The sequence below is a fragment of the Bombus flavifrons genome, chromosome 8 (genome assembly GCF_040668555.2).
Source record: "Bombus flavifrons isolate JBK064 chromosome 8, iyBomFlav1_principal, whole genome shotgun sequence".
NCBI lineage: Eukaryota > Metazoa > Arthropoda > Insecta > Hymenoptera > Apidae > Bombus > Bombus flavifrons.
The window spans coordinates 7,316,735-7,339,943 of record NC_138449.1 but is presented as its reverse complement, the minus strand read 5'-3'; the positions used below and the strand labels follow the sequence as shown (position 1 = coordinate 7,339,943).

The window sequence follows — 23,209 nt, the reverse complement described above, 5'->3', positions numbered from 1 at the left end:
TGTGCATTATGTCTAGAATATGTGTTACGAAGTATATGTTTTGTTCCACTTCGATCGTATAACCAGCAGAGCAAACACAAATAACCATACCTCTCCATTAGTTGCAAGAGGCTCGCTACTTTTTTCATCGTCTTCGATTTCCAGATTGGGTGGCTTCTCTCCAGCACAAGGGCAGTCTATTAAAAAACGAAAAGGAGAAACCAATAATAAGCATCGAGTAATACAGAAACAAAATTGAAATGTTATTTACATTAAGGGAACGTTACATTACCATTTTGTGGTCCCGCGAAGGCAATGATGAGTGATATGGCGAAAAGGATCGCAAAAACAACGGTAGCTACGCAGAGAGCCCTTTTTTGAGAACACACAATTCCATTGTGCTCATAAATACTACGTTTGTGCAATCCTGTGTTACTGTCTCCTGGAACAAAGAGTCTCCTGAAGAATGATCAAGCGTCCATACGCTCCCTATTCTGAAGCATGAGAAACGCGTTGAATTTGTTTTGGCAACATTACGTATGTTGTCTATAATATCGAATGAAATATATATACCAAGAGGTACGAATATTATTGAAAATTGAAGAAGTAGGTGAAACGTATAAGTTCCCAAACGTGAAATGTCCACTAACGTGAGAAACAAGTTTCCTGTCCTCGGTTACACACTTGACCTAGATTTTTGACTGCCGAGCGACAGTCCACAGTGACGTTAATGCAGTTACTCCAACAAAATACGTGAAATGCTGTGTATATATCTTATCATCGAATGACAGCTCTATAACATCCAATCAATTTAAATTCAATTTGAATGGATTGGTAAGAATGGCGCCATTACAAAATAGTACGCTGAATACGCATAATTTTAAGAGACGTATGCTTAAAGCTTCCTTCAACGCAAGCGAAGTATAAAGTAAACAAAAGTTAATATCAACGTATATAGAATTCTGAGACAATTTTGCTCGAGAAGTTCACGTCATTTGAATAAAGTGGCTTGTTCTATACGATACATGTTGCAACATATTGTATGGTTCTGTGTCAAACAGATGTGTTTACGCACTTTGCAAGTGGTTCTATTTGTTGTCACAGGCAGGATGATAATTAGTTAATCGGTCAACAAGAAGATACATATACATAAACGCATGAGGCTAGCCGGGTTGCGTGTTTTAATTTGAAAGATCAGAAGCTTGTCTCTTATTGATCGCACGCACGTGCTTCTCGTATAGTCTATTCGTAACCCGGAGGGTCGTAAGTGGGCCATCTGGTCGAACGATTTCAAAGGAAAAGGAGAGAACCGCGTGTGAAGAAAAGAGAGGGAAAAAAGAAGCAAAGGAAAAGAAGGACGAGGAAATGAAGGGAAACCGTGAAAAGGAAGGGAGGTCAAGGGGCAAACAGAGCTGTCAGAAGTGGTAGGAGCTACCCCTGGTATGAGATTGCAACGGGAACGAAACTAGAGCCTGAGCTTCACTCGATAAAATCCACAAAGATTCTCGAATGCCTGTTCTGACGTGTCTCACCTGTCAGAAAGGCAACGTCATCCACATCTTGTTCGCTCATCGTGAACCGATTTGGCGGCGGTCTCCGACGAACGATTTCTTTTACCTGACCGTCGTTCGTAGCATATAAGATTTTGATCAAGGGCTCTCTCTGTTCAGCCAGAATTCGGGCGGTCGTACTCGTAGCTTGCCTGCTTCGCCTAGTAGTTACTTTCGTTGATACACCGTCGGTTCGAGTGTCAAGGTCAAGGAATCACCGAGGAAGACTGGCAGATTTACCTACTGGTTCACTGGGGGCTTGCGGTTACTTTAGGCTCAACCTTCTTTCCTTGTTCTCGTTCCGTTTTTCTTTTCCTTTTTCTTTCTTAATCGTTTGTCGTGCGTCTAGTTCAAAGCTTAATCGGCAGAAGCGAGCTTGCTCGAGTAGATCGACTCGAAATTCCTGAAGTAGCAAGCACGGGCACGAGCACGAGCACGAGTTGAAGAAGCACGGGCACGGGCACGGGCACGGGAACGGAGACGGGGAAGCTCACAAACACAGTCGTGAACACGAGCACGAGCAGAGGCACGAGCACGAGCACGAGTACGAGCACGAGCACGAGTACAAGCAGAAGCCCGAGTAGAAGCGCGACCAACGAGGTCCCGAGGACCCGCGACAACGTGACGCTTACGAAGTCACCGAACAGCTCGACAACGTCGGCGAGTCTATAACGCGCGACGTGCCTTGACATTTCATTGGTATTAAAACGTGAATATAGCGACTGCGGAGTTAGACAGAAATGGCGACTTTCCAAACCCCTTGGTGGCGGATCGCTTTACGGGGGTGAATTTGCAGCTCTCGCCACGCCGCACCTCGCTTCGCCTAGAGTTGCAGCGGGGGTGGTTGGTTGCTTTTACTGTGGCGCCATCCGTGACCCACCCTTCACAGTGATTCCTACCCTACTTGCCATTTTACTTCCACGCTTGGGTTGGTAAGAAGATTCTCTACCATTTTTGGTATTTCCCTCTGCTTTTCTTTAAGGTTTCAATACTCCGCGACTCGTATTTTAGCACTAAACATTTTCGCGAAATTATGTTATTTCATTCATTTCGTTGTTAAAATATCCGTGTTAAAATCATCATTTTGTTGTACATATTTAATGTTAGAAATATTAACTATGCAATTATAGATAAAAAGAAAAAATTTAATTCTTTGCGAAGTATTGTATTTCTTTTCTATAATCGTACACTTAACATTTGTACTCTTAACGATGAACGAATAACATTCTACTATTGCGCATATATTATATTGACGCATTATTTAGCAACGAAATGATTTAAATGATATAATTTTATGAATATTCTTTGTTTGAAAATTAATTTATACGATATTAACGAAAATATTCATAGGTAATAAATTCTTGTGTAAAAAATGGATTTTCATTTTAGTTCGCTACTAACACAATTACTTTACAAAGCTATTGAACGGGATATGAAGTATTGGCATTTTAAACATTCGATACGAGAACTCTCGTTTTTGCATACGATAGAAACACCGACAGTGCACACAAAAGCCATGCATATTCAATATGTGTTTTGCATTGTCATCGTTCTAGACCTAATAAAATGAGTTTTATCTTAATCGCTATATTATAGTTTGCATCGAGCGTGCTATGTCGTTTAATAATATTAAGATTTAGAACGTAATAGGACACTACAATTTATTTTACTTTAAGTATTTTAGAATTCTAAAATTAATCATTTCTATAAATTTAAGATAATGAAATTAATTAATATGGAAATAATTTCGTATAAGTATATGTATAATGCGATTAAAGTTTTATTTGAAGATACATATATTTCATATATACACCATTCGTATATTTACACATAGTAAGTATTTTTTGTCTTCTATCCATTCTAATTATCTATATTATCCCGAGCACGTTTATATTCCCGATAGCATTGACATGAAATCCACAGAGACACTAAACATGATTTTAGAAATATCTTCGACAAAAGTCAAATTAGAAAGAATCCTTCATAAATTTGTTGTTAAATAATTATATGTATATAATATTATAATTATATACAGAATTTCTGTTTAGTAAATAGTTAAGTAATTCTTTAGGCAAAACCAAATAAGGAGCGGAGACTGAAATATTTTTACGTTACAATGATTAATTAGTCGAGTCCCCTAATAATGCTAATGAAATTTCAAAATGTTTCGTACAGCATATACAATATATTCATAAAACGTGTCTACAGATATCTAGATTCCATACGATCGTTATAACAGAGTTCGTCTAGTAAGCTATTCGAGTTGGAACGATGGAAGCTGACATTATCAAGAAATGAACGCGAAATCAGCATAAGAATATACGAGAAAAAGATTGGAACACGTCAATGCAATGCAAGCACGGAATAAAATCCTGTCCTTGTATTAGCGATTATGGAGCTATCGAGGACCTCTTAGAAGTTTTCAGTTCGTAGTATGAATGAGGGTACTCGAACCGTTCGGATTGTCGAAGTTCAATATCCTTGACGGACAAAGTCTCCGCTGAATGCTGGCAATGGCATTCAAACTAGAGAAAGGGGCAACATTTCCGTTTCTTGTCTGGCTTTTGACCTGCGAATGAAGTTTTAGGGATACGGGGAACGGCTCTTATGTGAAACAGATCGATATCGTTGCAACATTTGTTGCCAACTCTGAGAAATCGGTATGTATATAAAAATAAATTATTTGGAATCTATATCTGAATATAAAAAACAAAGCTAACTGACCGATTCATCAACACCAAGCCCACACCGTTGTACGTGGAAACATGAAATTTGGATAGTGTACTTCTTTTTAGACGTTACGATAAGGTCGAATTTTGGGAAATACAAACCCTGAAGGGGTAAAAAGGAGGTCAAATTTTTTTTTTTAAAGGACACTCATATTTCACGAGTTGCTAATATTGCAGACGCGAAATTCAACATTTCGAGCTCCTCATTAAAAATAAATAAACGTATTTGAGCATATTTCAAAATTCAACCATTTTAGGGGTGAAAAGGGGAGTAAGGTGTTTTCTCAAAGGGTAACCGTAACCCTATATTCGCTAAAGCTGGAAATTTGAGGCTCGGTAAATGAACTGCTCGTTAAAAATGAACACGCTCGTATCTCATGGTCTTTCGAAATTCAACTCCTAAAGGGATGAAAAAGGGGCAAATCGATTTTTCAAAGGATGGGCGAATCTCTAAATCCACTAAAGTTGTGTTAAATGTGAAATTCAGAGAATAGATTCCTCAAGAAAATCCACGTGTGGTAATTTGTTAAAATTCAATGTTAAAAGGTATAAAAATAATATTCGCTTAAAATCTTGTCGTGTAAAAAGGAATTTGTCATAAATCTAGTAGTTCATTGTTAAATTGTAGATTTTTACGTATTTGTGATAAAAAGGATATAAAAATGTACAGATTGTATAAATGTATAAACATGTATAAGATATCTGTATGAAATATTTTTTCAAAATTCATAATAATATATATTTACAGGTAGCAAAATCTGTTATCATAATCGAATTTGTTCAACTTCTACGTTTTTAAACATTGCGTGCGTTTGAAAGATTTTGCCTCCTGATTTAAAATTAATCTTTTTATAAATAAATTGATTATTACGTAATAATAGTAACCGTGGTTAATTATACGTTAAACTGTATTATTCTTTATCGTGGTTTTTAGATATAAATAAAAAACCACAGTTATATATATGTAGATATGGGTTAGATTGTGATTGGGTATGTAACAGAATTATAAGGTCAATTAAGCAAGGTGTGTTATAGGACGATAAAAGGAGTATTTTATATAATATACACGTGCTCAATCTTATGTTCTTTGTTTAAAATAAAGGTTTAAAAATACAGGCCTTTAACACCTGCCAACAAATAATTTTCTATCTTTTAGATAATAATGTTTCTACCGAATTGTTTCTACAGAATTTCTATAAAAATTTAGATTATGCAATGCATGATATGAGAACTATCTATGTTATTTTGATTTCGTATTTAATTTTGGTCAGTATCTGTTAACATCAGCTACAATATCTTTGTGAATACATCAAATAATCATATTACATTTTACAGTAATGTTAATACTTTAAACCTAAATTATCTAATTATTTAGAATGTCATATAGGAAGGAATGTAATATTTATATTGCAATGTAATTGAATTAACATGTATCTTAAATAATCTTTAATAAATAATATATAAATAATAATAAAAACCTCTTTAACATATTCTTAAATCTTTATGTCAATAGTTCAATTAATTTGAAAGACACAATTCAAAGGAAATGATCAAACTTTTCTCATTTCTGATTACTTTCTAAAAATGTTTCCGGTAACAAGTCATTGCTTGTCGCAAAGACGTGCCGCTGATAAAGTGTTAATTGCTGAGCACTATTGTATTTTTATCTTCATTGAATAAAAAAAAGATTATTTTGATATAACTACATACATCGACTATATAAAAAAATATCCGGCCACGAACTAATACCAAATTCACGGTCTCTATGTTGCTCCTGAATCTTTTACAACATTGCACTACTTGTAGGCTCACTCGTAGCTTTAACTCACGAGGAAATGTATATTTCTAAGTTTAAAATGCACGAGACTCATCAATATTAGAATGATTTGTGTCAAAAGCTGGGTAACTTTTTAAGGCGGAAACAAACCTACATAAATACGTTAAAATAAAACAGGTCACAAGTTCAAAAGTTCAGACATCTATAAACGCTGTGATTCTATCGATATTGATCAGATTTGGAAACGGTGTTCACTAGAATAGTACATAAACTCGACCAACTTAAATATATTTTCATGGTTACTAGTTACTACTTGATTGTAAAAATTATTCTTGGATCATAATCGCGTTGTTTTCATATAAAGAATCATCACTTTACACGATAATAAAGTTTTATAGATACGATAAAGGTCTTTAGATTCTTATCAGGTACACGAACTTTATGAAACATAAACGTTTAATAAAATAGCAATTCTGAATCTTTCCTGATTAAACCCGTTTTTCATTTTGTGCTAAAACAACTTGATAAACACTTTGATCATAATCTATTATAGGTGTTGCATTTTTAACGATGGCAATTATTGTTGTTACAAGTCAAAATTTTGTCGATCAATGAAAAGATGGTATCTAAAGATATAAGGTCATGAATAATAGTGATATGTGCTTTGAAACCAGTAATTACGCTTAATACATACGCTTTTCAAGCTTTGTGCATAATAAAACACACACACCGTGACCGTATTTCAAACGTAAAAAAATGTACGTTTTGTGTTAATTTAAATTTTTTAAAATCCATTCCAAGCTAACTTCTATACATTATGATAAGAAAGTATAGAGAAAATCAATCTCTAGTTCTAATTGTTAAACACATTTGAATAAAAATACAAGTTTTCAAATTATGCAAAGAAATTGCATGTTCACCGCAGATTCGTTGCGTATAAAACTTGTTTTTTTCCGCAACAGAACCGCCAAGGGAACAATTTTATTTACTACGGTTGTAGAATACCGCTGAGACCATTTTTGTTCCCCAGTGTTAATGAAATTTCAGGTTAAGAGTCCGTACGAGGTTGGCAGTAAGTTAACTCATTAAAGAGAGTAGTAAACGTGCTTTCTCGGTGCAAGTGGATTTTTACTCACCTGAATTTATCGGCACCTCGGTGGTGGTGTTAGCGGTTCCGTTTTGCCCGGGACTTCGCGAACTCGAGGTTCTACCTAAAGGCTCCATCCGGATCGCCTCGCTGCTTTCTCGCGTCGAAGTTCCCCCTGGCATTTTGCTTTTCTCCCTCTGCCTGCCTTTTTATCCAGTAAGCTCGCACTGTGTGCAGTTTCGAGCGGAAGATGCACGCTTCCTTGGCTCCCTATTTCTCGTGACTCGATGCGAATTACATTCTTCAACGTTGATGCTTTTAGAGAACGATGCACTTTTGTATTTCTCTTTTGCATCCGTGTCAACGGATCGAGGAATTTTCATGCGAACTATGTAACTCTCATTCGTTCGACGCTTTGCTCTAAACATTCGTCACTTCTTTTTCACGATGTATTTGCTCGATCTATATTTAATACGAGTCGATAGTTTTCGTAACGTATTTTTATTATTTTATCTATTCGTCGTGTGCAGACGGATGTCACTCAAGGCGAAGAATTTTCTATACATTGGTCCCCGACACAAAGCGTTGGAAAATGTCATCGAGAAAAAGATTTGTAGCTGTTACAAAACGATAGTTCCGCGTATAAATTTCGTACAAATATTCGTGGTTTATAAAAGGAGTAGTCTATTAATCGTTTTAGTTAAATTTGAACCCTTAGTCGGGCAGTGCACGTGGATCTAGTCAATGATTGTTTTTACACTAATTACTTTCGTAACTATTGGATGATATTGTATTATAGTTCTATGTGTCTTTCTATTTTAATGGTAAAGTTCACTAGTTTTTGTAAAACTGTATGCGTGATATAAAGCTGCACTATATGTGTGCGAAGGCTGGTCATATTTTAAACAAATACAACAAGCAGTCATTAATATTGCAAATTAAAAGAGATTGTTATATTAAATATACGTATTAACTTTGTAAACAGTTAACTGGCTGGTGTTTGTTTGATTGCTTGCTAACGATGGATTAATAATTTCCTTGTAAAGTTGCGCAATATTTCCTTAGTGTATCGCTAGACATGGTATCTGAAACAAAGTACGAAACATATATACAATATTTTTATACGTTGTATTTTAAATTATTTTTATACATTATTCTCATCCTTCTCTCGAAAATATTCTCTAAATATATACAACATGTTGTTCGTAAACCTATGCATTGTTAACTACTAATATACACATAATGTGAATATAATTAATAAGTAATATTAAATGTAATAATATCATAATTAATTTTGGCAGATATTTCTTATTAAAGGTGTTTAAACTGTCGAAAACATTGTTTTTTAAAAATAATCATCGTTTTATATAATGTATAAAATATAATATATCTTCATATTGTATCCTTGAAGGACATACTTTATTATCTCTACATAATCCAAGATTCGACCTAAGACATTATTAATTTATACACGCGCCTTAAGAGTTTAAAAATCGATTAAATTTTTATAATGCACCATATATTATTCGTTCGTTTTATATAGATAATAGGCCAGCGTTGTTTGGTTATTATTGACTTAATCAGGCTTATAATTATAATACATGGTCGATATAATAGGTCAGTGCGATCGTACGTTTCACACTCAACGCATATTTTATAAAGTTATTTTTATAGCCACAACAAAGCTGCCAATTATATGCATCAGTGTCTTCGCTGTTTTTCACGTCCTCTTGTTTAGGTGTTCGTTGAGGTGTATTTAAAAATATATATATATATATATATATATACGGCGGGAAATTGTTCATACAACAGACACTGGATTGTCCTGTAGAACTTTCATTTTAAACGAAGGTTTTACCCGAGACGTTGTAATTAGAGTTGTCGAGGATAAGAGGACCGCTAGAATCACGAACGACACTTTCTTTCCATTTCGGTAGCAGGTAATTATGCATTTACCGAGTTGGGTGCTAATTCATCTCCATTATCGTCGTCTCTCGTTTACACGTACGAATTGTTTCTCTTTCAATTCAGACACGCTACGTGCCTCTCAATTTCATTAATTATATAATTACACATGTCCTACTCTGGTCAAGGTAAGTGAGTATTGTTGAAAATATCATCGATATTAGGATGTAAGTGAAAGTTAAATGATTCAGTGATAAATGTTACATACATAGATCCATGGTTTAATTGGTATAATACACGTTTGTACTTGGTAAATTTAAAGATGATCTTTTTTGTGCACTAATGAAATTGCAAGAAAATCAAGCATAATAGTATGAAATTTATTTAATACAGATTATTTAGTATTTTCTAATTATTCTGTTAAGAGATACATATATATATATTTATAATCTTCTAATAAAAAGGAATCAATTTAATCATGGCTACAAGATTCACATCCATGAAAAATTAAATTCATTATATTAGGAATTCCTTATTGATTTCCCGTAATCTCGATGAACAGATTACGAAGTCTATACATGCTGATCTCTCATGAGTATTAATTTCCTGGTAAACTCTTTCCCTTAAAGTTCCTCACGAATTCCAGCCACGTCTCTTCCTTCTTTTATTTTACATCTATATACACATTTACTAATTTTTTAGTGTAACAATTTATATCTTATCAGATACACAGCTGGAGCAAATATGGTACAAATTAAAATGTTTTCAAAGCGTAAATAAAGTCGATCATATTTGATGGATTACTCGCAATTTAGAAACTCTTTTACTTATTTGTCCCAATTAGAAAGGAAATAACAACTGAAGGTTCAAAAATCCAAGTATGCTTTCAAAGTTATCTTAACATTGCTATTTTATAGACATCATCATTTTTCTTCGAGTTAAAGCAATTGGTCGACATATGTACTTACATTAGCTATCGAATATTTAAAGAACTCTAATGGGGAAACACAAGGGAATTTTTACGTACAATGGAAATTCGTCTTTTGTTTTGTTAGCTTGTACAAAATCGAAACAATTATGCGTTATTGTTCGTAGTTATAGAACTTTCATACATATAACTATAAGTCTGACTATTTCTGCAGTCAGCCTCGTTTGCAAATAACTTAATAACACTTTATATGCACAACCTTACGTAATAAGTGATATGCATGTGCAAGCTACTGAAGGTTACGCGAAAATTGTCTGTAATTTCAGAATATTTTCTACATTGAAACAGAGTTTATTTCTACGACAGTAGATGGATTATTTTCTTAAAACCAAGCGTGTTATGCAAGATGCATGAATTATAAATATCTATATCAGATATAGATACTCTTAGCTATTATGTTTCCTTAAGTTTATTTAGTAGAAACAGAATTAGTAAATTTCTTGGTGAATTGCCACAATTAAGTGAAAAAGCAAAGTATAATTATTTGTCTTCAGTAGTCATAACTGAGTTATAAATTATGATAATACTAAGAAATTTTGTTTTACACGTAGATTTTTATAGATTAAAATTCATAGACAACATTTTTATCAAGTAACACAATGATCACAACAGTAACACAAGTATCTAAAAATTGATTACGAGTTGATTAACGAATGTGAATTTCTAATGTGAACGCATTTAATACGATTAGTATCATACGAACAACAGAAGCTTTGTAGAACGTCCGAGGAGTCTCTCAGATTTTTCTAGTTTTTTCTATAATTCTGAGAAACTAGCGTACGAAACGAACTGTTCTCTTATTCAGCGAGTGAATTTTCAACAGAGAGAGAAACAGTATGCAACTTTTTGTTTCATCCTACTTCCGTCTGCTACACAGGTAACAGCATTCGTGTGCGCGTCTAATACACGGACGCGGTACCTCGTGATAGAACGTTGACCCTGCCCATTTTCGCGGTCGAGAAATCCCTCCAAACAAACGAAGCTAATATAACATACAAAGACCTCTCTGTGACTTCCCACTATCCTTAACGTCTCTCAATTATTCGGTGCCCAGTTCAACCGAAAACCAAACCGAATAACGATAATACAAAACGCTGGATATATTCAATCGCAAAGAATTACACGACGAAGGTACACCAAGGTTCAAAGGATCTTAAGATCTAAATAAAGTATGAAATGTAGATGACTAACCTTCTGCAGGCGAGAGAAAACGCGAACACCGAGGAAAAGGATTTCCCTCGTCGAGGAAGAAATCCAGCTGGTCGATTCCATGGGGAACCGATCAATATTCTCGAGATTCGTCGATTTCGTTTTCTCGATACCAGTGGCGTATGTGAACACGATGAACCGGCACCTCACCGTGAGACTATCGAAACATTGTACCGGAAGGGTATATTTACGTACGCGGCGGGTCGAGCGGTTCGAGCGAGAAGAAAAAGGCGCGGCGTTTCTGTGCTCGATTCGGCACCAGTTCGCAACTGTACGAGCCACGATTGCATCGCCGAATGATTTAAGCTTCGCACAGGCTGTATGGTAGAGACGGGGCTTCTTTCGTTACGAGAACAGCCACCATCGTCACATGTATGCAGTCGAACGGTGAGAATGGCACTGAAGGGAGTTTGAGAGTCGAGCGTGGCTAAATTTCCGGACGCAGGGAGGCGCGGCGGTCAGGATCAGCCACAGGTTGCGCCCGTCTCGTTCACGCAGGCCGGGCATCTTGGCTGATCGCAAAGCGGGGAGGACACCCTCTCTGGCGAAGCGACAGAAAGAGAAATCGATTAACTTAACATCCAGTAGTATACGTTCTTTCTCGACGTCCGCGGCTCGTGCGTTACGATTTCGATCGCTTTCCGACTAGACTTTCGTGCTAACGTATTGTACGATAGCCGCTCGATATATGCACGTACGTACAGTATATAGGAATGAGATCGGGAATCTTCGTCACGGTTTCATGTTCCTTGCCAGTTTGAATTTTAAATAATTCCGATTCGATCGATCGAGTGGAGATTCTGAAAATATACGTGAAAGTATTTGAACACTTGGCATAGAAAAGTTTGGGTCATGACGAATAGGATGCAGATCTGCTGCTCTCTTGTTCATCAGTTTCGAAGCCAGTGAATTTCTTATTTTGTGCAATCGTAAAAGAAATTGTTGAATAATTTCGGGTGGTTGGATTACATCCGTTGGACAATTTACACATCGCGTTGAATATCGTTTTTATCGAACAAAGTCAATGCGTAATGTTAGGAAGAAATTTGAACGGAATGTAGATATGTGAATCTGAAATTGTCTAAATAGCGAGAGAGAAAGAAAGAAAAAAAGAAAGGAAGGATGGGAGGAAGGAACGAACATATAGAGGGTGTCTCAGGTAAATGGGATCACTTAAATATCTGCCTTATTTACAATTGTGGAAAGAATTTTTCCTTAAGATCATTTTTGCACGAGATTTCATTTATATTTTTAAATCGAATTCTATATATCTTTATCCATCAATTGATGGGTTTCTTTAATACTCTATATGAAAGTATTAAACAGTTCTCGTGTAACAATAACAAAGGCAAATAATTTTTATGAATCGTTTTAGACTACCTATTAGCTATATGAGATTAAATCTTTTTAAAATATAAATATAGTCTTGAAATAGAAATGTAATCTTTGTTATTTCCATTTTTCTTATTGTTTATCAACTTTCTAAACAGCCATGATTAATAACATTTTGAACTGACGTGCACGATAATTAAAAAGCTAATTAATCGATTAATCATTTTCAGACAAAGTTCGCTTTGTTACAAACTTCTCCAGAGATTGAACCTCAAATTTCTAGTTGATTGTTTGTTTATAATATTCTTTTAAATAATATGAATTCAATTCATTTGCCAGCAAAAGTAAATTATTCTTCTAAACGCTAAAACTTTTCAATTTTTCATGCTTTCACTTCAAATCGTTTCGTTTTTCGTTCAATCCCAGCGTAAACTGTCTAACTTTAAGAAAATTTCGCAACTTTTGCATTCTAATGACTGTGACAAATGCTATGCTGCACGCCAACGATGAATTACTGAACTAAATTACGTTTGTGCTTCAAAATTATCTATTTATATTACAATAAGGTCTAGTTCCATACAACCATTAGTTAATCTAAAATAAATTTATAAAAATCACTTGCTTTTATTGTTGTTACACGAAAATCTGCTTTTAAACTATTTATGTTTGAAAATGTTTAGTGTAAAAAATATTTTAACATTAATTTTGTGGAATTTGGCCTATGAGAGACAAGGAAAGACGCAAAGTTATACTCTGGTGTACTTCATATACAACATTTGATGAGATGAAAATTGAAATACCTTTTAAACTATGCATTTTTTGATATAAGTACCTCAATAGTCTTGTACAGAGAATAAAAAATCTCATCCACTGTTGTAAAAAAAATATATATATGTAGTATCGTGGAGGGAGGACCTGTGATGGTGCTCGATAATGAATACCACCACTCGACACTAACTAGTGTCGGACGACGGTAGCGCAGTGGTTAGCGCACCCCTCCCCCGCCCCCTCCCCCCTCCCCCGCCCCCTCCCTATTATCCCCTCCAAAGGCATTCAGCGCCAAAATGTAAATTACCGATAAGTCCTGTTTTGCGACCAAGTTTCAGGACAAAAAAAAAATCAAGCAAGAACAAAATTACATAAAAGCTCCGCCCCCCAGCGGCTTAAATCCAAAGAATAGACAAAAATCACAAAAAAATTGTAAAACACCGACACATAATATAGTATGGCTACGTCGTACCGTCGCGTATCGGTACTTTTGCCTAGCACACCATTACCAAAATTCACAGTTTATTTGAATATCAAAATGTAACGAAAATTGTATCCTTGGCTTAATAAACATTATTAAAAAAAAAAAAAAAGCAGTGGTTAGCGCCTTAGGTTGCGAACGTTCGGGACCCGGGTTCGAATCCCGGCGACCGGAGTCCGATTTTTCTTCCACGATACAGAAATTAGACGAAAAGCGGCCGTACCTAGCAGCGCCATCTGCAGTTTATACTACATATATACCTTAAAAACGACCGATGACCTTGAAATGTCATTAAAAAATGATCTTGAGAAAATATTCTTTCCACCGTTACATATGACCCTTAAAACAGTTTAATTTTGTTCTGAGAAAATATTTCGTACAATTATAAATAAGGCAGTTATTTAAATGATCTCATTTAGCTGATGATAATATACCCGGTACAATGATAAATCTAAGGTATCTGCGTGCGACGATAGATGGTATTTTCCCTGCATCTGGCTTCAAAATGCAAGCACATTACAAATAAAGCAAGTTCGAAAATTAATGAAATTTTAATCTTCTTTTTGTAAGAGAACGGTTGAGTTGCAATACATGGTTTCTTTGAGACCTTTCGTCCTCATGGACAACGGAGTACAATGCAATAAATGAAATTCGACCTTGAATTTCAAGGACAAGATGATTAGAGTCACGCGGTCGCGACACGTAATTTCCTCGAACACAACACTCTTTCGTCAGATTAATAGAAAAAACAACTTTTTATTAATATTCCATTAAAAGATACTTGTAAAAATTTGCAAGACAGTAATAACAAAAATGATCACCTTCACATGTAATAAATGGTTATATTCTATTGTAATATTTTTTTTTAATTTGTTTTGCATATAATTTTATATAATTCTATATAGCAATATAATAATATGGGAAGTTGAGAAATATAATAATATAAGTTAGGCCATTGATATTTTTCATAAAATAAGAATTCTCCTTTATTGTTATAAAGCATTCTCTCTCTCTCACACTCACCCACTTAATATATTTTTAAAAATTATAAATATATTTCGTAATATTTACTATTTTTGATCAATTAATTTAGTCTTAGCTCACTATACAATAATGTAGTTATATGGCACATTATCAAAATTGTTATCAAGAGCGTAATATTTCGATTACGTTTAAGCTTTTTCATACGAGAAACTATTGTTCGTTTCTATACGAAATACGAATATTTCGACATTTTTATTACAGCCAAAGTATTATTCTTACTAGTCACAAGTAAAAATTAATTTCTTAATATAATAATGTATAATTCAGTCTTACCTGAACGTTATTGAAATGTCAATCTACTCTTTGAATTATTTCTTCATAATTGCGTCACGATTGGGCCATTATTATAGGCCTATTGACAATTACGCTCATTATTCAAACGCATTTAAAGAACGACTCTAAGTTGTACCATGCCGCAAATGCTTGGTTGAAAATGCCTGCCAATCATCGATCAAACTGTTCTATCTTTTATTTCAGGAAGCAGTTTCATCGATTAGTGAACATGCAAAGTAACAAGTAAATGAACATTTCAGGCGATAAATAGAACATAAATACACAAATTATGTGCTAACTTATGTAATTACAGATGTAATATACAAGATATGAGAAAATATTTATTTTTGGGCATAAAAAAAGCATTCGACGAAGTCTGGTACGAAGGTTTACTGCAATTTACCAATTATTAAAATCTTACCTAAATAACCAAACATTCTACGTAAAAATAAATGATTCGTACTGAGACCTACAAGCAACAAACGCTGCAGTACTACAAGGAAGTCTGTTACGTCTAGTACTTTACACTTTATACACAGCAGACGTTCTAGCAACACAAAACACTACACCATGTATATAGCAATGAGTGGAAATCCACAAGAAGCAGTTGAGATCTTACAAACCTACATAAGTTCACTGATGAATGGTTGCTAGAGCAGAGAGTAATGGTCAATTATAATAAGTGTAATTACATTGTTTTCACTTTTCGTAGACACTCTAAAGACCACGCTTCACATCAATGAATACCGCAAACAAAAGTGATCAAATATCTGGAATTCCATTTACACTCGAAACTAACTTGGAAACAGCATGTACATAAAAAGATGCAACAAGAATTAGGAGGAAAAACGCGTCGTGGTTAACTAACCGTCGTTCGAAACTTAGTATAGAAAACAAACTACTAATCTACAGAGTATTATCTAGGGTATTTCTATATAGGGTATCTATAGAGAGATAATAAAACTAATATGGACGTACGGCATCCAATTATGGGATATAGTGGCTAAAAGCCACCAAAGCATTGCCAAAGTGGAAGCTATACAATCATACTTCGTACCATAGTAGACGCACTTTGTTACATACTAAATGAAGAACTACGCAAAGATCTTCAAATGTCCGCTATAAAGGAGAAAATTCAGTGAATATCCGGCAGACATAAAACAACACCAATGAACTACCCAAACGCGCTAGCCAAATAAACTGTACACTGACAGTGTCGTTTAAAGATTGAAAAAGAAACGACCGCAGCATCTAGAGTGACGCAAGATCAAATATTGAAACATTCTTGTATAGTGCTAATCCAATGAGATTAAAGTGTAGGAATCTACTGGGAGTTATTAAAAAAAAAAAAAGAAAAAATATGCAGCGCAAAACACGTACTTAATTACGATTGAGAGTAACCTATAGTTATTTGCATTATTTAAATATTATAATATCGACATCTGTGAATATTGGTATGAATGCAAGTAATTATATACTTATTATTCAAAGTTGTTGAATATAAATTATTTACATCTAAAAGAATGTTTCGATTAAATTTTTAATGTTACGAAGTATAATGCATCGACGTATTTTTTTCAGTATTCACTTCGTGTGTTGTATTACACAACATACATTCATTTTCCATTCATTGTTGTAAGTTTACCGCACTATTTATCGATGACAAGACGACAAGGTCTTTAGGTGTCGTCGTAAAACAAAGCGAAAGAACTCAAGTTATTCGAAGTTATTATTACTTTAGAGATCGTTTTAAAATTTACTTTATTACTTTGAATTCTATCTTTAAAAAATACGTCGTACTTAATACCTTTAGAATACTGATAAAATATATTTGCTACTTAAAATAGTGAACTACCTTTCCTAGAACATATAATTATCATAACAAAATATTTTTAGAAGTATGGAAAATCCGTAAATAAAGTTTTAGTTTTAGCAAATTTATGTACAAGTAGATAAGATAGACCACTTCAACAGAAGTTACATTATTCTATTAAATTAAATGGTAACTATTCGGAATAGAGGCTATTACGTCGATTTCAATGACCTTGAAATATGTTGTAAAAGTCAATATTCTGAGCAAGTATGTTCTGTTTAAGCGGTAATGCACAAATATCTGAGAAAATACAATGATACGAAAAGATGTTTCAGACAAAAGTGGTATGGTATAGCGAGGTACATGCTGAGCTTTTATCTACTTGACCTTGAGATGATCGTGAAACAGCCTGTAAAGGCGACATTAAAATTTTTATATGAATACCTCCATTTTTTATTATATATTTTTGTAGCTGACATTCAGATCTCATCAAAATACTATAAACTCTTATCTTCTGTGTAATCCACTATGAAAATATGAACTTTAAAATTCAATGTGCCGTCGGTATTAGCGTTACACGATGTACACCACAGAGACATATAAAAATCATTTTCATAAATGCTGCACTGCCCAAACACAAAATCGGAATTTTCTAATATTTCCAAAGTAGTCAGTCATTTCTGAGCAGTCACTTTTAGCTGATATTTTGTATTATTCTTTTGAATTTGAGAGTTTATATCATGATAGCAAATGGTGTGGAAGAGACAAGATTGTAATGTTCTGAAAACGTCTCTATGTCACCTATACGAATATGTGATAAAAATGGAAATTCCCATTTAAAAATTGTAATGTCACTATCATAACAGCTGCCAAAATTACCGCAAGATCAAGTACACGAGAGTATAATATATCTTCGTCCATGTCAGGCAATTGTTGTCTGAAACATTTTTTCGTATCATTGATGTTTTTCAAAATATTTGTGTGGTTTGAGATAAACTCGACATACTGTATATACTAAATCATTATTAAAAATAAAATTAATTTTTTTACTAATTTTAAAGGAAATATTCTTCAATCTGCCATATTAAACTCCGAAGGTCGTATACTTGTTTCTTAACATCTTTGTGAACAATCTTCATCCATAATTTTTGATACACGGTCCGTTTATTTTGAAAGTGACATAATTGAGGATTTTCCTTTGTTTTCAGATATTGAAGTGTTCGCGTTCCCACTGATTGAAAAATCCTAATAGGATCTTCTTAGTTTGTTCACGTCTGTATGCGTTTAAATAGATGTAAATACATTATACAAATAGATCTTTGAGAATGAACTAAATGTCCTTCATATATGTTATTATTTACTAATTATCTACGGAGACAAAGAATTAGAGGAAACACTAATCTTCTCTACTTGAAAATTCCACAGGGCGGTTTCCGATATGTTATTATGGATTTCAATGAGTAAGCAGGTTTAATATTTAATCTACGATTTGAGGGTCGCTGTGCACTCCGCTGCTCGAGCTGACCTACTTTCGTTCGTGTAAGAAGGTTTGCTCGCGCACAGGGATATTTCGGTTGATTTTTAATTGTCAGTGACTAAAAAACAAAGTCAGAAACGCAATATTTCTTATTCTTGATTTTCATCTTATTTTAGCCTCAAGAATCATCCCTCAAATTTTGTTACACCTGTAGCCGAAGACGCTCTATATACAAGGTGTACCTCATGATGCGATTCATTTTGCATACGTTCTTACCATTTGCGGGCATGTAGCAAGAAATGTTTTTAACCGTATTTTAATAGTGTTGAGTGTAATATACAGATGACGATAAAAGAATTCCGATTGCCGCAAATTAGTTTTTGCATTACGCGCAACAATATCTCGTTGTTATCCGTCCGGATTTTTCCGGATTTGTTCTAGTTTTTATGAATATTGCTCACTCGCTGAACAAACGGTCAGCCTTCATCGATCATCCGTATTATCATGCTATACGTGCGTTGCGTGCAGTGATCTGTCATGCGTCAGACGCATCTATACTAATATACCGGGTAGCAATGCATTTGTTTTTTCTAGGAACGATTTTTAAGTATTGTGTTCGTATCAGATGCATTAGGTACAATCTACATGCAAACACACCGCTACCCGTCTACAATTTATAATTTACAGAAATTTGCATCGTGGATATCTAACCTAAAAAAGCATGTAGCTAGAGTTTTTAGACTTCAGGCGAAGAAGTCCGGGATTTTAATGCTCTTTATCCCAGATTAATAATTTTATGAATGGTAAACTTATTTAATGGTGATATCAGTTCGGTCAGCTTTTGATTGCTTAGTCATTTCCAAAATATGTTATTATAACTTCGATTAAGATATTTTATATTCTACTTGATTATTTTACATAGGACACCCTATAAATACAGGGTGACTGAGAATATCGCTATTACATCGGGGACTATTTGACAGTCAACAACGACGATTACTATAGTAGAGACAGTTGTATTAGTAATTGTATTTTGTATAGTAGTTGCATTAGTAATTTGTATAGGCGTAATTTAACGTATAGGTAGAAGTTATTTTAAACGATTAATTGCCTGTTATTAATTCTACTACTGCGACGTAACGAAATTTGATATCACGATAGTATGGATAATTTTAATAACGTCCCGATTTGAAACATTAAATTAAACGATTATCGTGTTAATTTATAAAAAAAAAACTAGGTGAAAAGAAAAATTACTGGTACGTGTAAGTCAGTAAGAATAACGATTGATCGATAAGTTATCTATAATTTGATAAAGAAGCCGAGCGGAAATTTGATGCTTAGCGACCTCATAAGACCATATGCAGTCTTTGTGAAGATACTCGATACTGTATTTTATTCTTGCAAAAATGCATGTAAGTAATGGAACACTTAATCTTTACGTTATAATGTGATAAATTTTCTTTCTTCGTCTGATGGAACTGATTTACGTTAGATGTCATTTCATCTCGGTAAAAATGAAGTTATTTTGTTTGATGAATGGCACGCGATAGATGGACAAGGTATTGGATGGTCGATGGTTGGTATTATTCTTTTGACGTCTATATATGAAGGATTAAAAAGCTATCGGTGAGTGATTTACGATTATTTTTATAATTAAGATATGTGTTACGGGTGAAATTATCGAAATATATTAATTTGTTTCTTTCTTTGTGTGTATATGTGTGTTTAGTGATCATTTGTTCATCAATACAGCACGGTTATGGAAAACGAAAGATAGGAGATCTAGGACGTATGTATTTTATCTTTCAGATATTTTTATTTAAAGTCATCGGGATTTTTATTGCAATTATTGATACTCGATATCCTTAATTTTTGTTATTTTAGACATACGAGATATAACATTTGTCGTTCGTGTGAATTTATTTAAGTTAAGAGCTAATAAATTTAGAATCAAAGATTGTTATAATAATGATACTGTAAAGTCACTTTGAATAAGTAACTAATATGTAAATAAAATAAATAGTCCCATGATAAAACAAAAGTTACTTATTTTCTTCAAAAATACGCCTATTTATTGATAAAAAAATTAATTTAAACGAATTTTATAACAATTAAAGTATCTGAAACATGAATTTATCAAAACTATTTCTCAATATACGAAGCATTTTAATTTTGGATTTAGATTATTACTGTGTTTTGTCAAAGTTAGTTCTTATATCTTTTCCGCAATTTACTATTTCTTATAACATTAAAAAAAGTGTGTTGCTATTAAATGGAGATAAATATATTATTATTACCATAAATATATTATTATTAAACACCGAGAATACCATTTACTAAATATGTTTTGTTTCAGGTCATTCCTGTTTTCGAAAATACACTTCTTCCAAACAATTATCCACATTATTCAATTGATCATAGGATATTGCCTTATGCTAATTTTCATGACGTACAATATTTGGCTTTGCCTTGCTGTGGCGTTAGGTGCAGGTCTTGGCTATTGGCTGTTCGCTTGGGAAAAGTCCAGTGGTGATAATATTGATTGCTGCTTGTAAATCTTATAACAGTATTTCGTAATGATATAATTAATCCCGTATTATCGTGCTCTTAAAGCGCTCATATAGAATTAAAATTATAATGTAAATAATTTGTACATCATTTATGATATTGAATTTGTGAAAATAGTCCTACATATTTATTTATAAAGCGTCAATTTTGTTTCAGAGGCATTTGAAACAGTACTTTGACAGAAAATATTTTTTAAATGAAAATAAATGTAACTTTCTGGTATATAATAGTGTTATAATAGCACTAATATATAGACAGAATTATTATGTATGTATTATCGTCAAAGATTTAAATATAAATAGAAAAAAACTATAAACTCATAATTTTTTACATAGATCATGCAAAAAACAAGCGTGTACATAGAGTGTTAAATTTGCCTGTAATAAACATTTCTCTATAGTCATGTAATAATTATATCATTCGTCATTTATATATGTATAAATAATAACTTTCTGATAAATTTTTGTATAGTAGTCATAATTGACTAATTAAATGATGTTGTACAGAATGTACTATAATCAACTGGACACGATCGTTATCTAATCTGGAGTCACTATTTATTGTACAACATAATCAGTATTTCGATCATTCAGTGTATCGTCGGTGCAAGAGAGCTACCACAGGTTAAATATAAAATATTTCTTGTAGTACAAAAATAGTAACAAAGATAAGTTTAAGATGAACGCTTATAGTCAAAGCGGAGAAGCAATTTGCGGCACAAGCACAAGAATTGTATTTAAAAAAGAGTTCAAGACAGTTAATGATATAATACTCGGATGGGATACATTTAACAGTATAACGTTAGTTCTCTTCGTGGTACTCTTTTGTGTTTGGTGTATAATGTTCTTTAGAATGTATGATTCAAGTGCTATGAGTCATGGAGATCATTCAGCTCACCAACACTAAGAGCATTAACTCAAGATACACCGTTTTTAACAATACGTAAGTGTTACATATACTATTGAACAAAAAGATAAATTCAATAGACAAATAAATTATCTAGAGCACTCTGATGATAATTAATAGTTATTAATGCTCTAGTGTTGGAATTATCTATTAGCTATCACAAATGTATAAATATAATAACAAACAATAGTATCAATTCATTCTGTAGAATCATTTATTTCTATTATAATTCTTCTATACTTTTATATCAGGTCTTAGATATTAGGTTTTAGATATTAGGAACGATTCTTATTGTATTTTTATTCTTTCATATTTTTCTTAGAGAACAGAGAACAATATATTGCCATATTATGAATATTATGTTTCTGTTTTAGGTAATAATAAATTTACTTGTACTGCCCGAGAAGAATATAATAAGCCTTCAGGTCCGAAGTTTACCTACATCGTATTTTCAAGTGAAAAACGAATTTTTGATATTTGCGAAGAATTTCGGAAAAAGAGCTCGAAACAACTCTGTAGCAAGTGTATACTACCATTCAGGTTTTCTAATTTATTCTTTATATTCCATAATAAATGTAATATTTTATATACTATTCTTTTTAAGTTCCTCCATTAGGATATTTCCTACAGTAATTAATAAATAAAATTAGAAATACGTATTCCAATATGGACAATTCTAAGAAATATTATTCTGTACAGTTTGAACTGAAAATTTCACGTCCGGTGAGCAATCGTCTGATAAACAATTTATATCACTGTAACAAGCGTATCAGAAAGTGTCAGAGATTAAACGATATCCTCGTTAAGAATGGTAACGAGGCGTCGTAATCGTTTGTTCATTTGCCTATGCCTGAACGAAAATCATTATACCAAAACAGAAGTTTCTTTCTTAAAAACAGAAGAAAGAAAAAGACATCACAAATTGTTCACATATGTCCTTCCCATTTATTTTCATTCCTGTTGGCATCTGGTGGCATCTAGATACGGTTCACACAGGTAGTACGAACCGTCAAGTCATTATACTTGACACGACGAGTCTCGCACAATTGCACGCTGCGTTTTATTCACCCTTTCGTGAAAAGAGAGACAGAGTAAGGGTGAAGTACTCTTCGTCATGACATCTGTCACGAGAATGGTACAGAAACGTTAGATGGTACAGTAGGCGTAATAAAAATTTGCTGAAACTATTATCTACTCACGCAAATCATTTGCTTTGTTTAATGGTAACCGGATAGTTTCTGTTACAGTGATTGAATTTATTACGTAATTTGAGATAAATTTACGCGTTAAATATATTTCAATAATTCACATATTTAAAGT

The 23,209-nt window shown here is 33.4% G+C and overlaps 2 protein-coding genes across 9 annotated transcripts in view; one reads left to right on the top strand and one right to left on the bottom strand.

Moving 5' to 3' along the window:
- Positions 1-15,143, bottom strand: part of LOC138182923 (endoplasmic reticulum aminopeptidase 1) — a 23,251-nt gene extending 8,108 nt beyond the window's left edge. Inside the window, exons 1-4 of one of the 5 annotated variants that reach the window (XM_069119370.1) lie at positions 15,123-15,143; positions 7,172-8,207; positions 272-421; positions 91-176 (exon numbers count right to left, since the gene is read on the bottom strand). In XM_069119370.1, the coding sequence (XP_068975471.1) occupies positions 91-176; positions 272-421; positions 7,172-7,304 (369 nt within the window). In that variant the 5' untranslated portion in view covers positions 7,305-8,207; positions 15,123-15,143. Of the gene's footprint in view, positions 1-90; positions 177-271; positions 422-1,511; positions 3,216-7,171; positions 8,208-11,206; positions 11,634-15,122 lie in introns of those variants that run through there. The other 4 variants (XM_069119369.1, XM_069119371.1, XM_069119372.1 and 1 more) reach the window with 4 other exon arrangements.
- Positions 11,808-23,209, top strand: LOC138182924 (high affinity copper uptake protein 1). 4 transcript variants are annotated; one of them, XM_069119374.1, is made up of 7 exons: positions 11,808-12,383; positions 15,327-15,365; positions 15,436-17,202; positions 18,144-19,827; positions 19,908-20,041; positions 20,145-20,204; positions 20,772-21,097. In XM_069119374.1, exons 4-7 carry the CDS (start codon positions 19,822-19,824, stop codon positions 20,968-20,970), a joined length of 399 nt encoding a protein of 132 aa, XP_068975475.1. In that variant the 5' UTR covers positions 11,808-12,383; positions 15,327-15,365; positions 15,436-17,202; positions 18,144-19,821; the 3' UTR covers positions 20,971-21,097. The 4 variants fall into 4 exon arrangements, 3 of the variants coding, with proteins under 3 accessions (XP_068975475.1, XP_068975476.1, XP_068975477.1); XM_069119375.1 differs by having other exon boundaries at positions 11,822-11,918; XR_011173938.1 differs by lacking the exon at positions 11,808-12,383 and adding exons at positions 21,140-21,925; positions 22,264-23,209 and having other exon boundaries at positions 15,164-17,202; positions 20,772-21,054.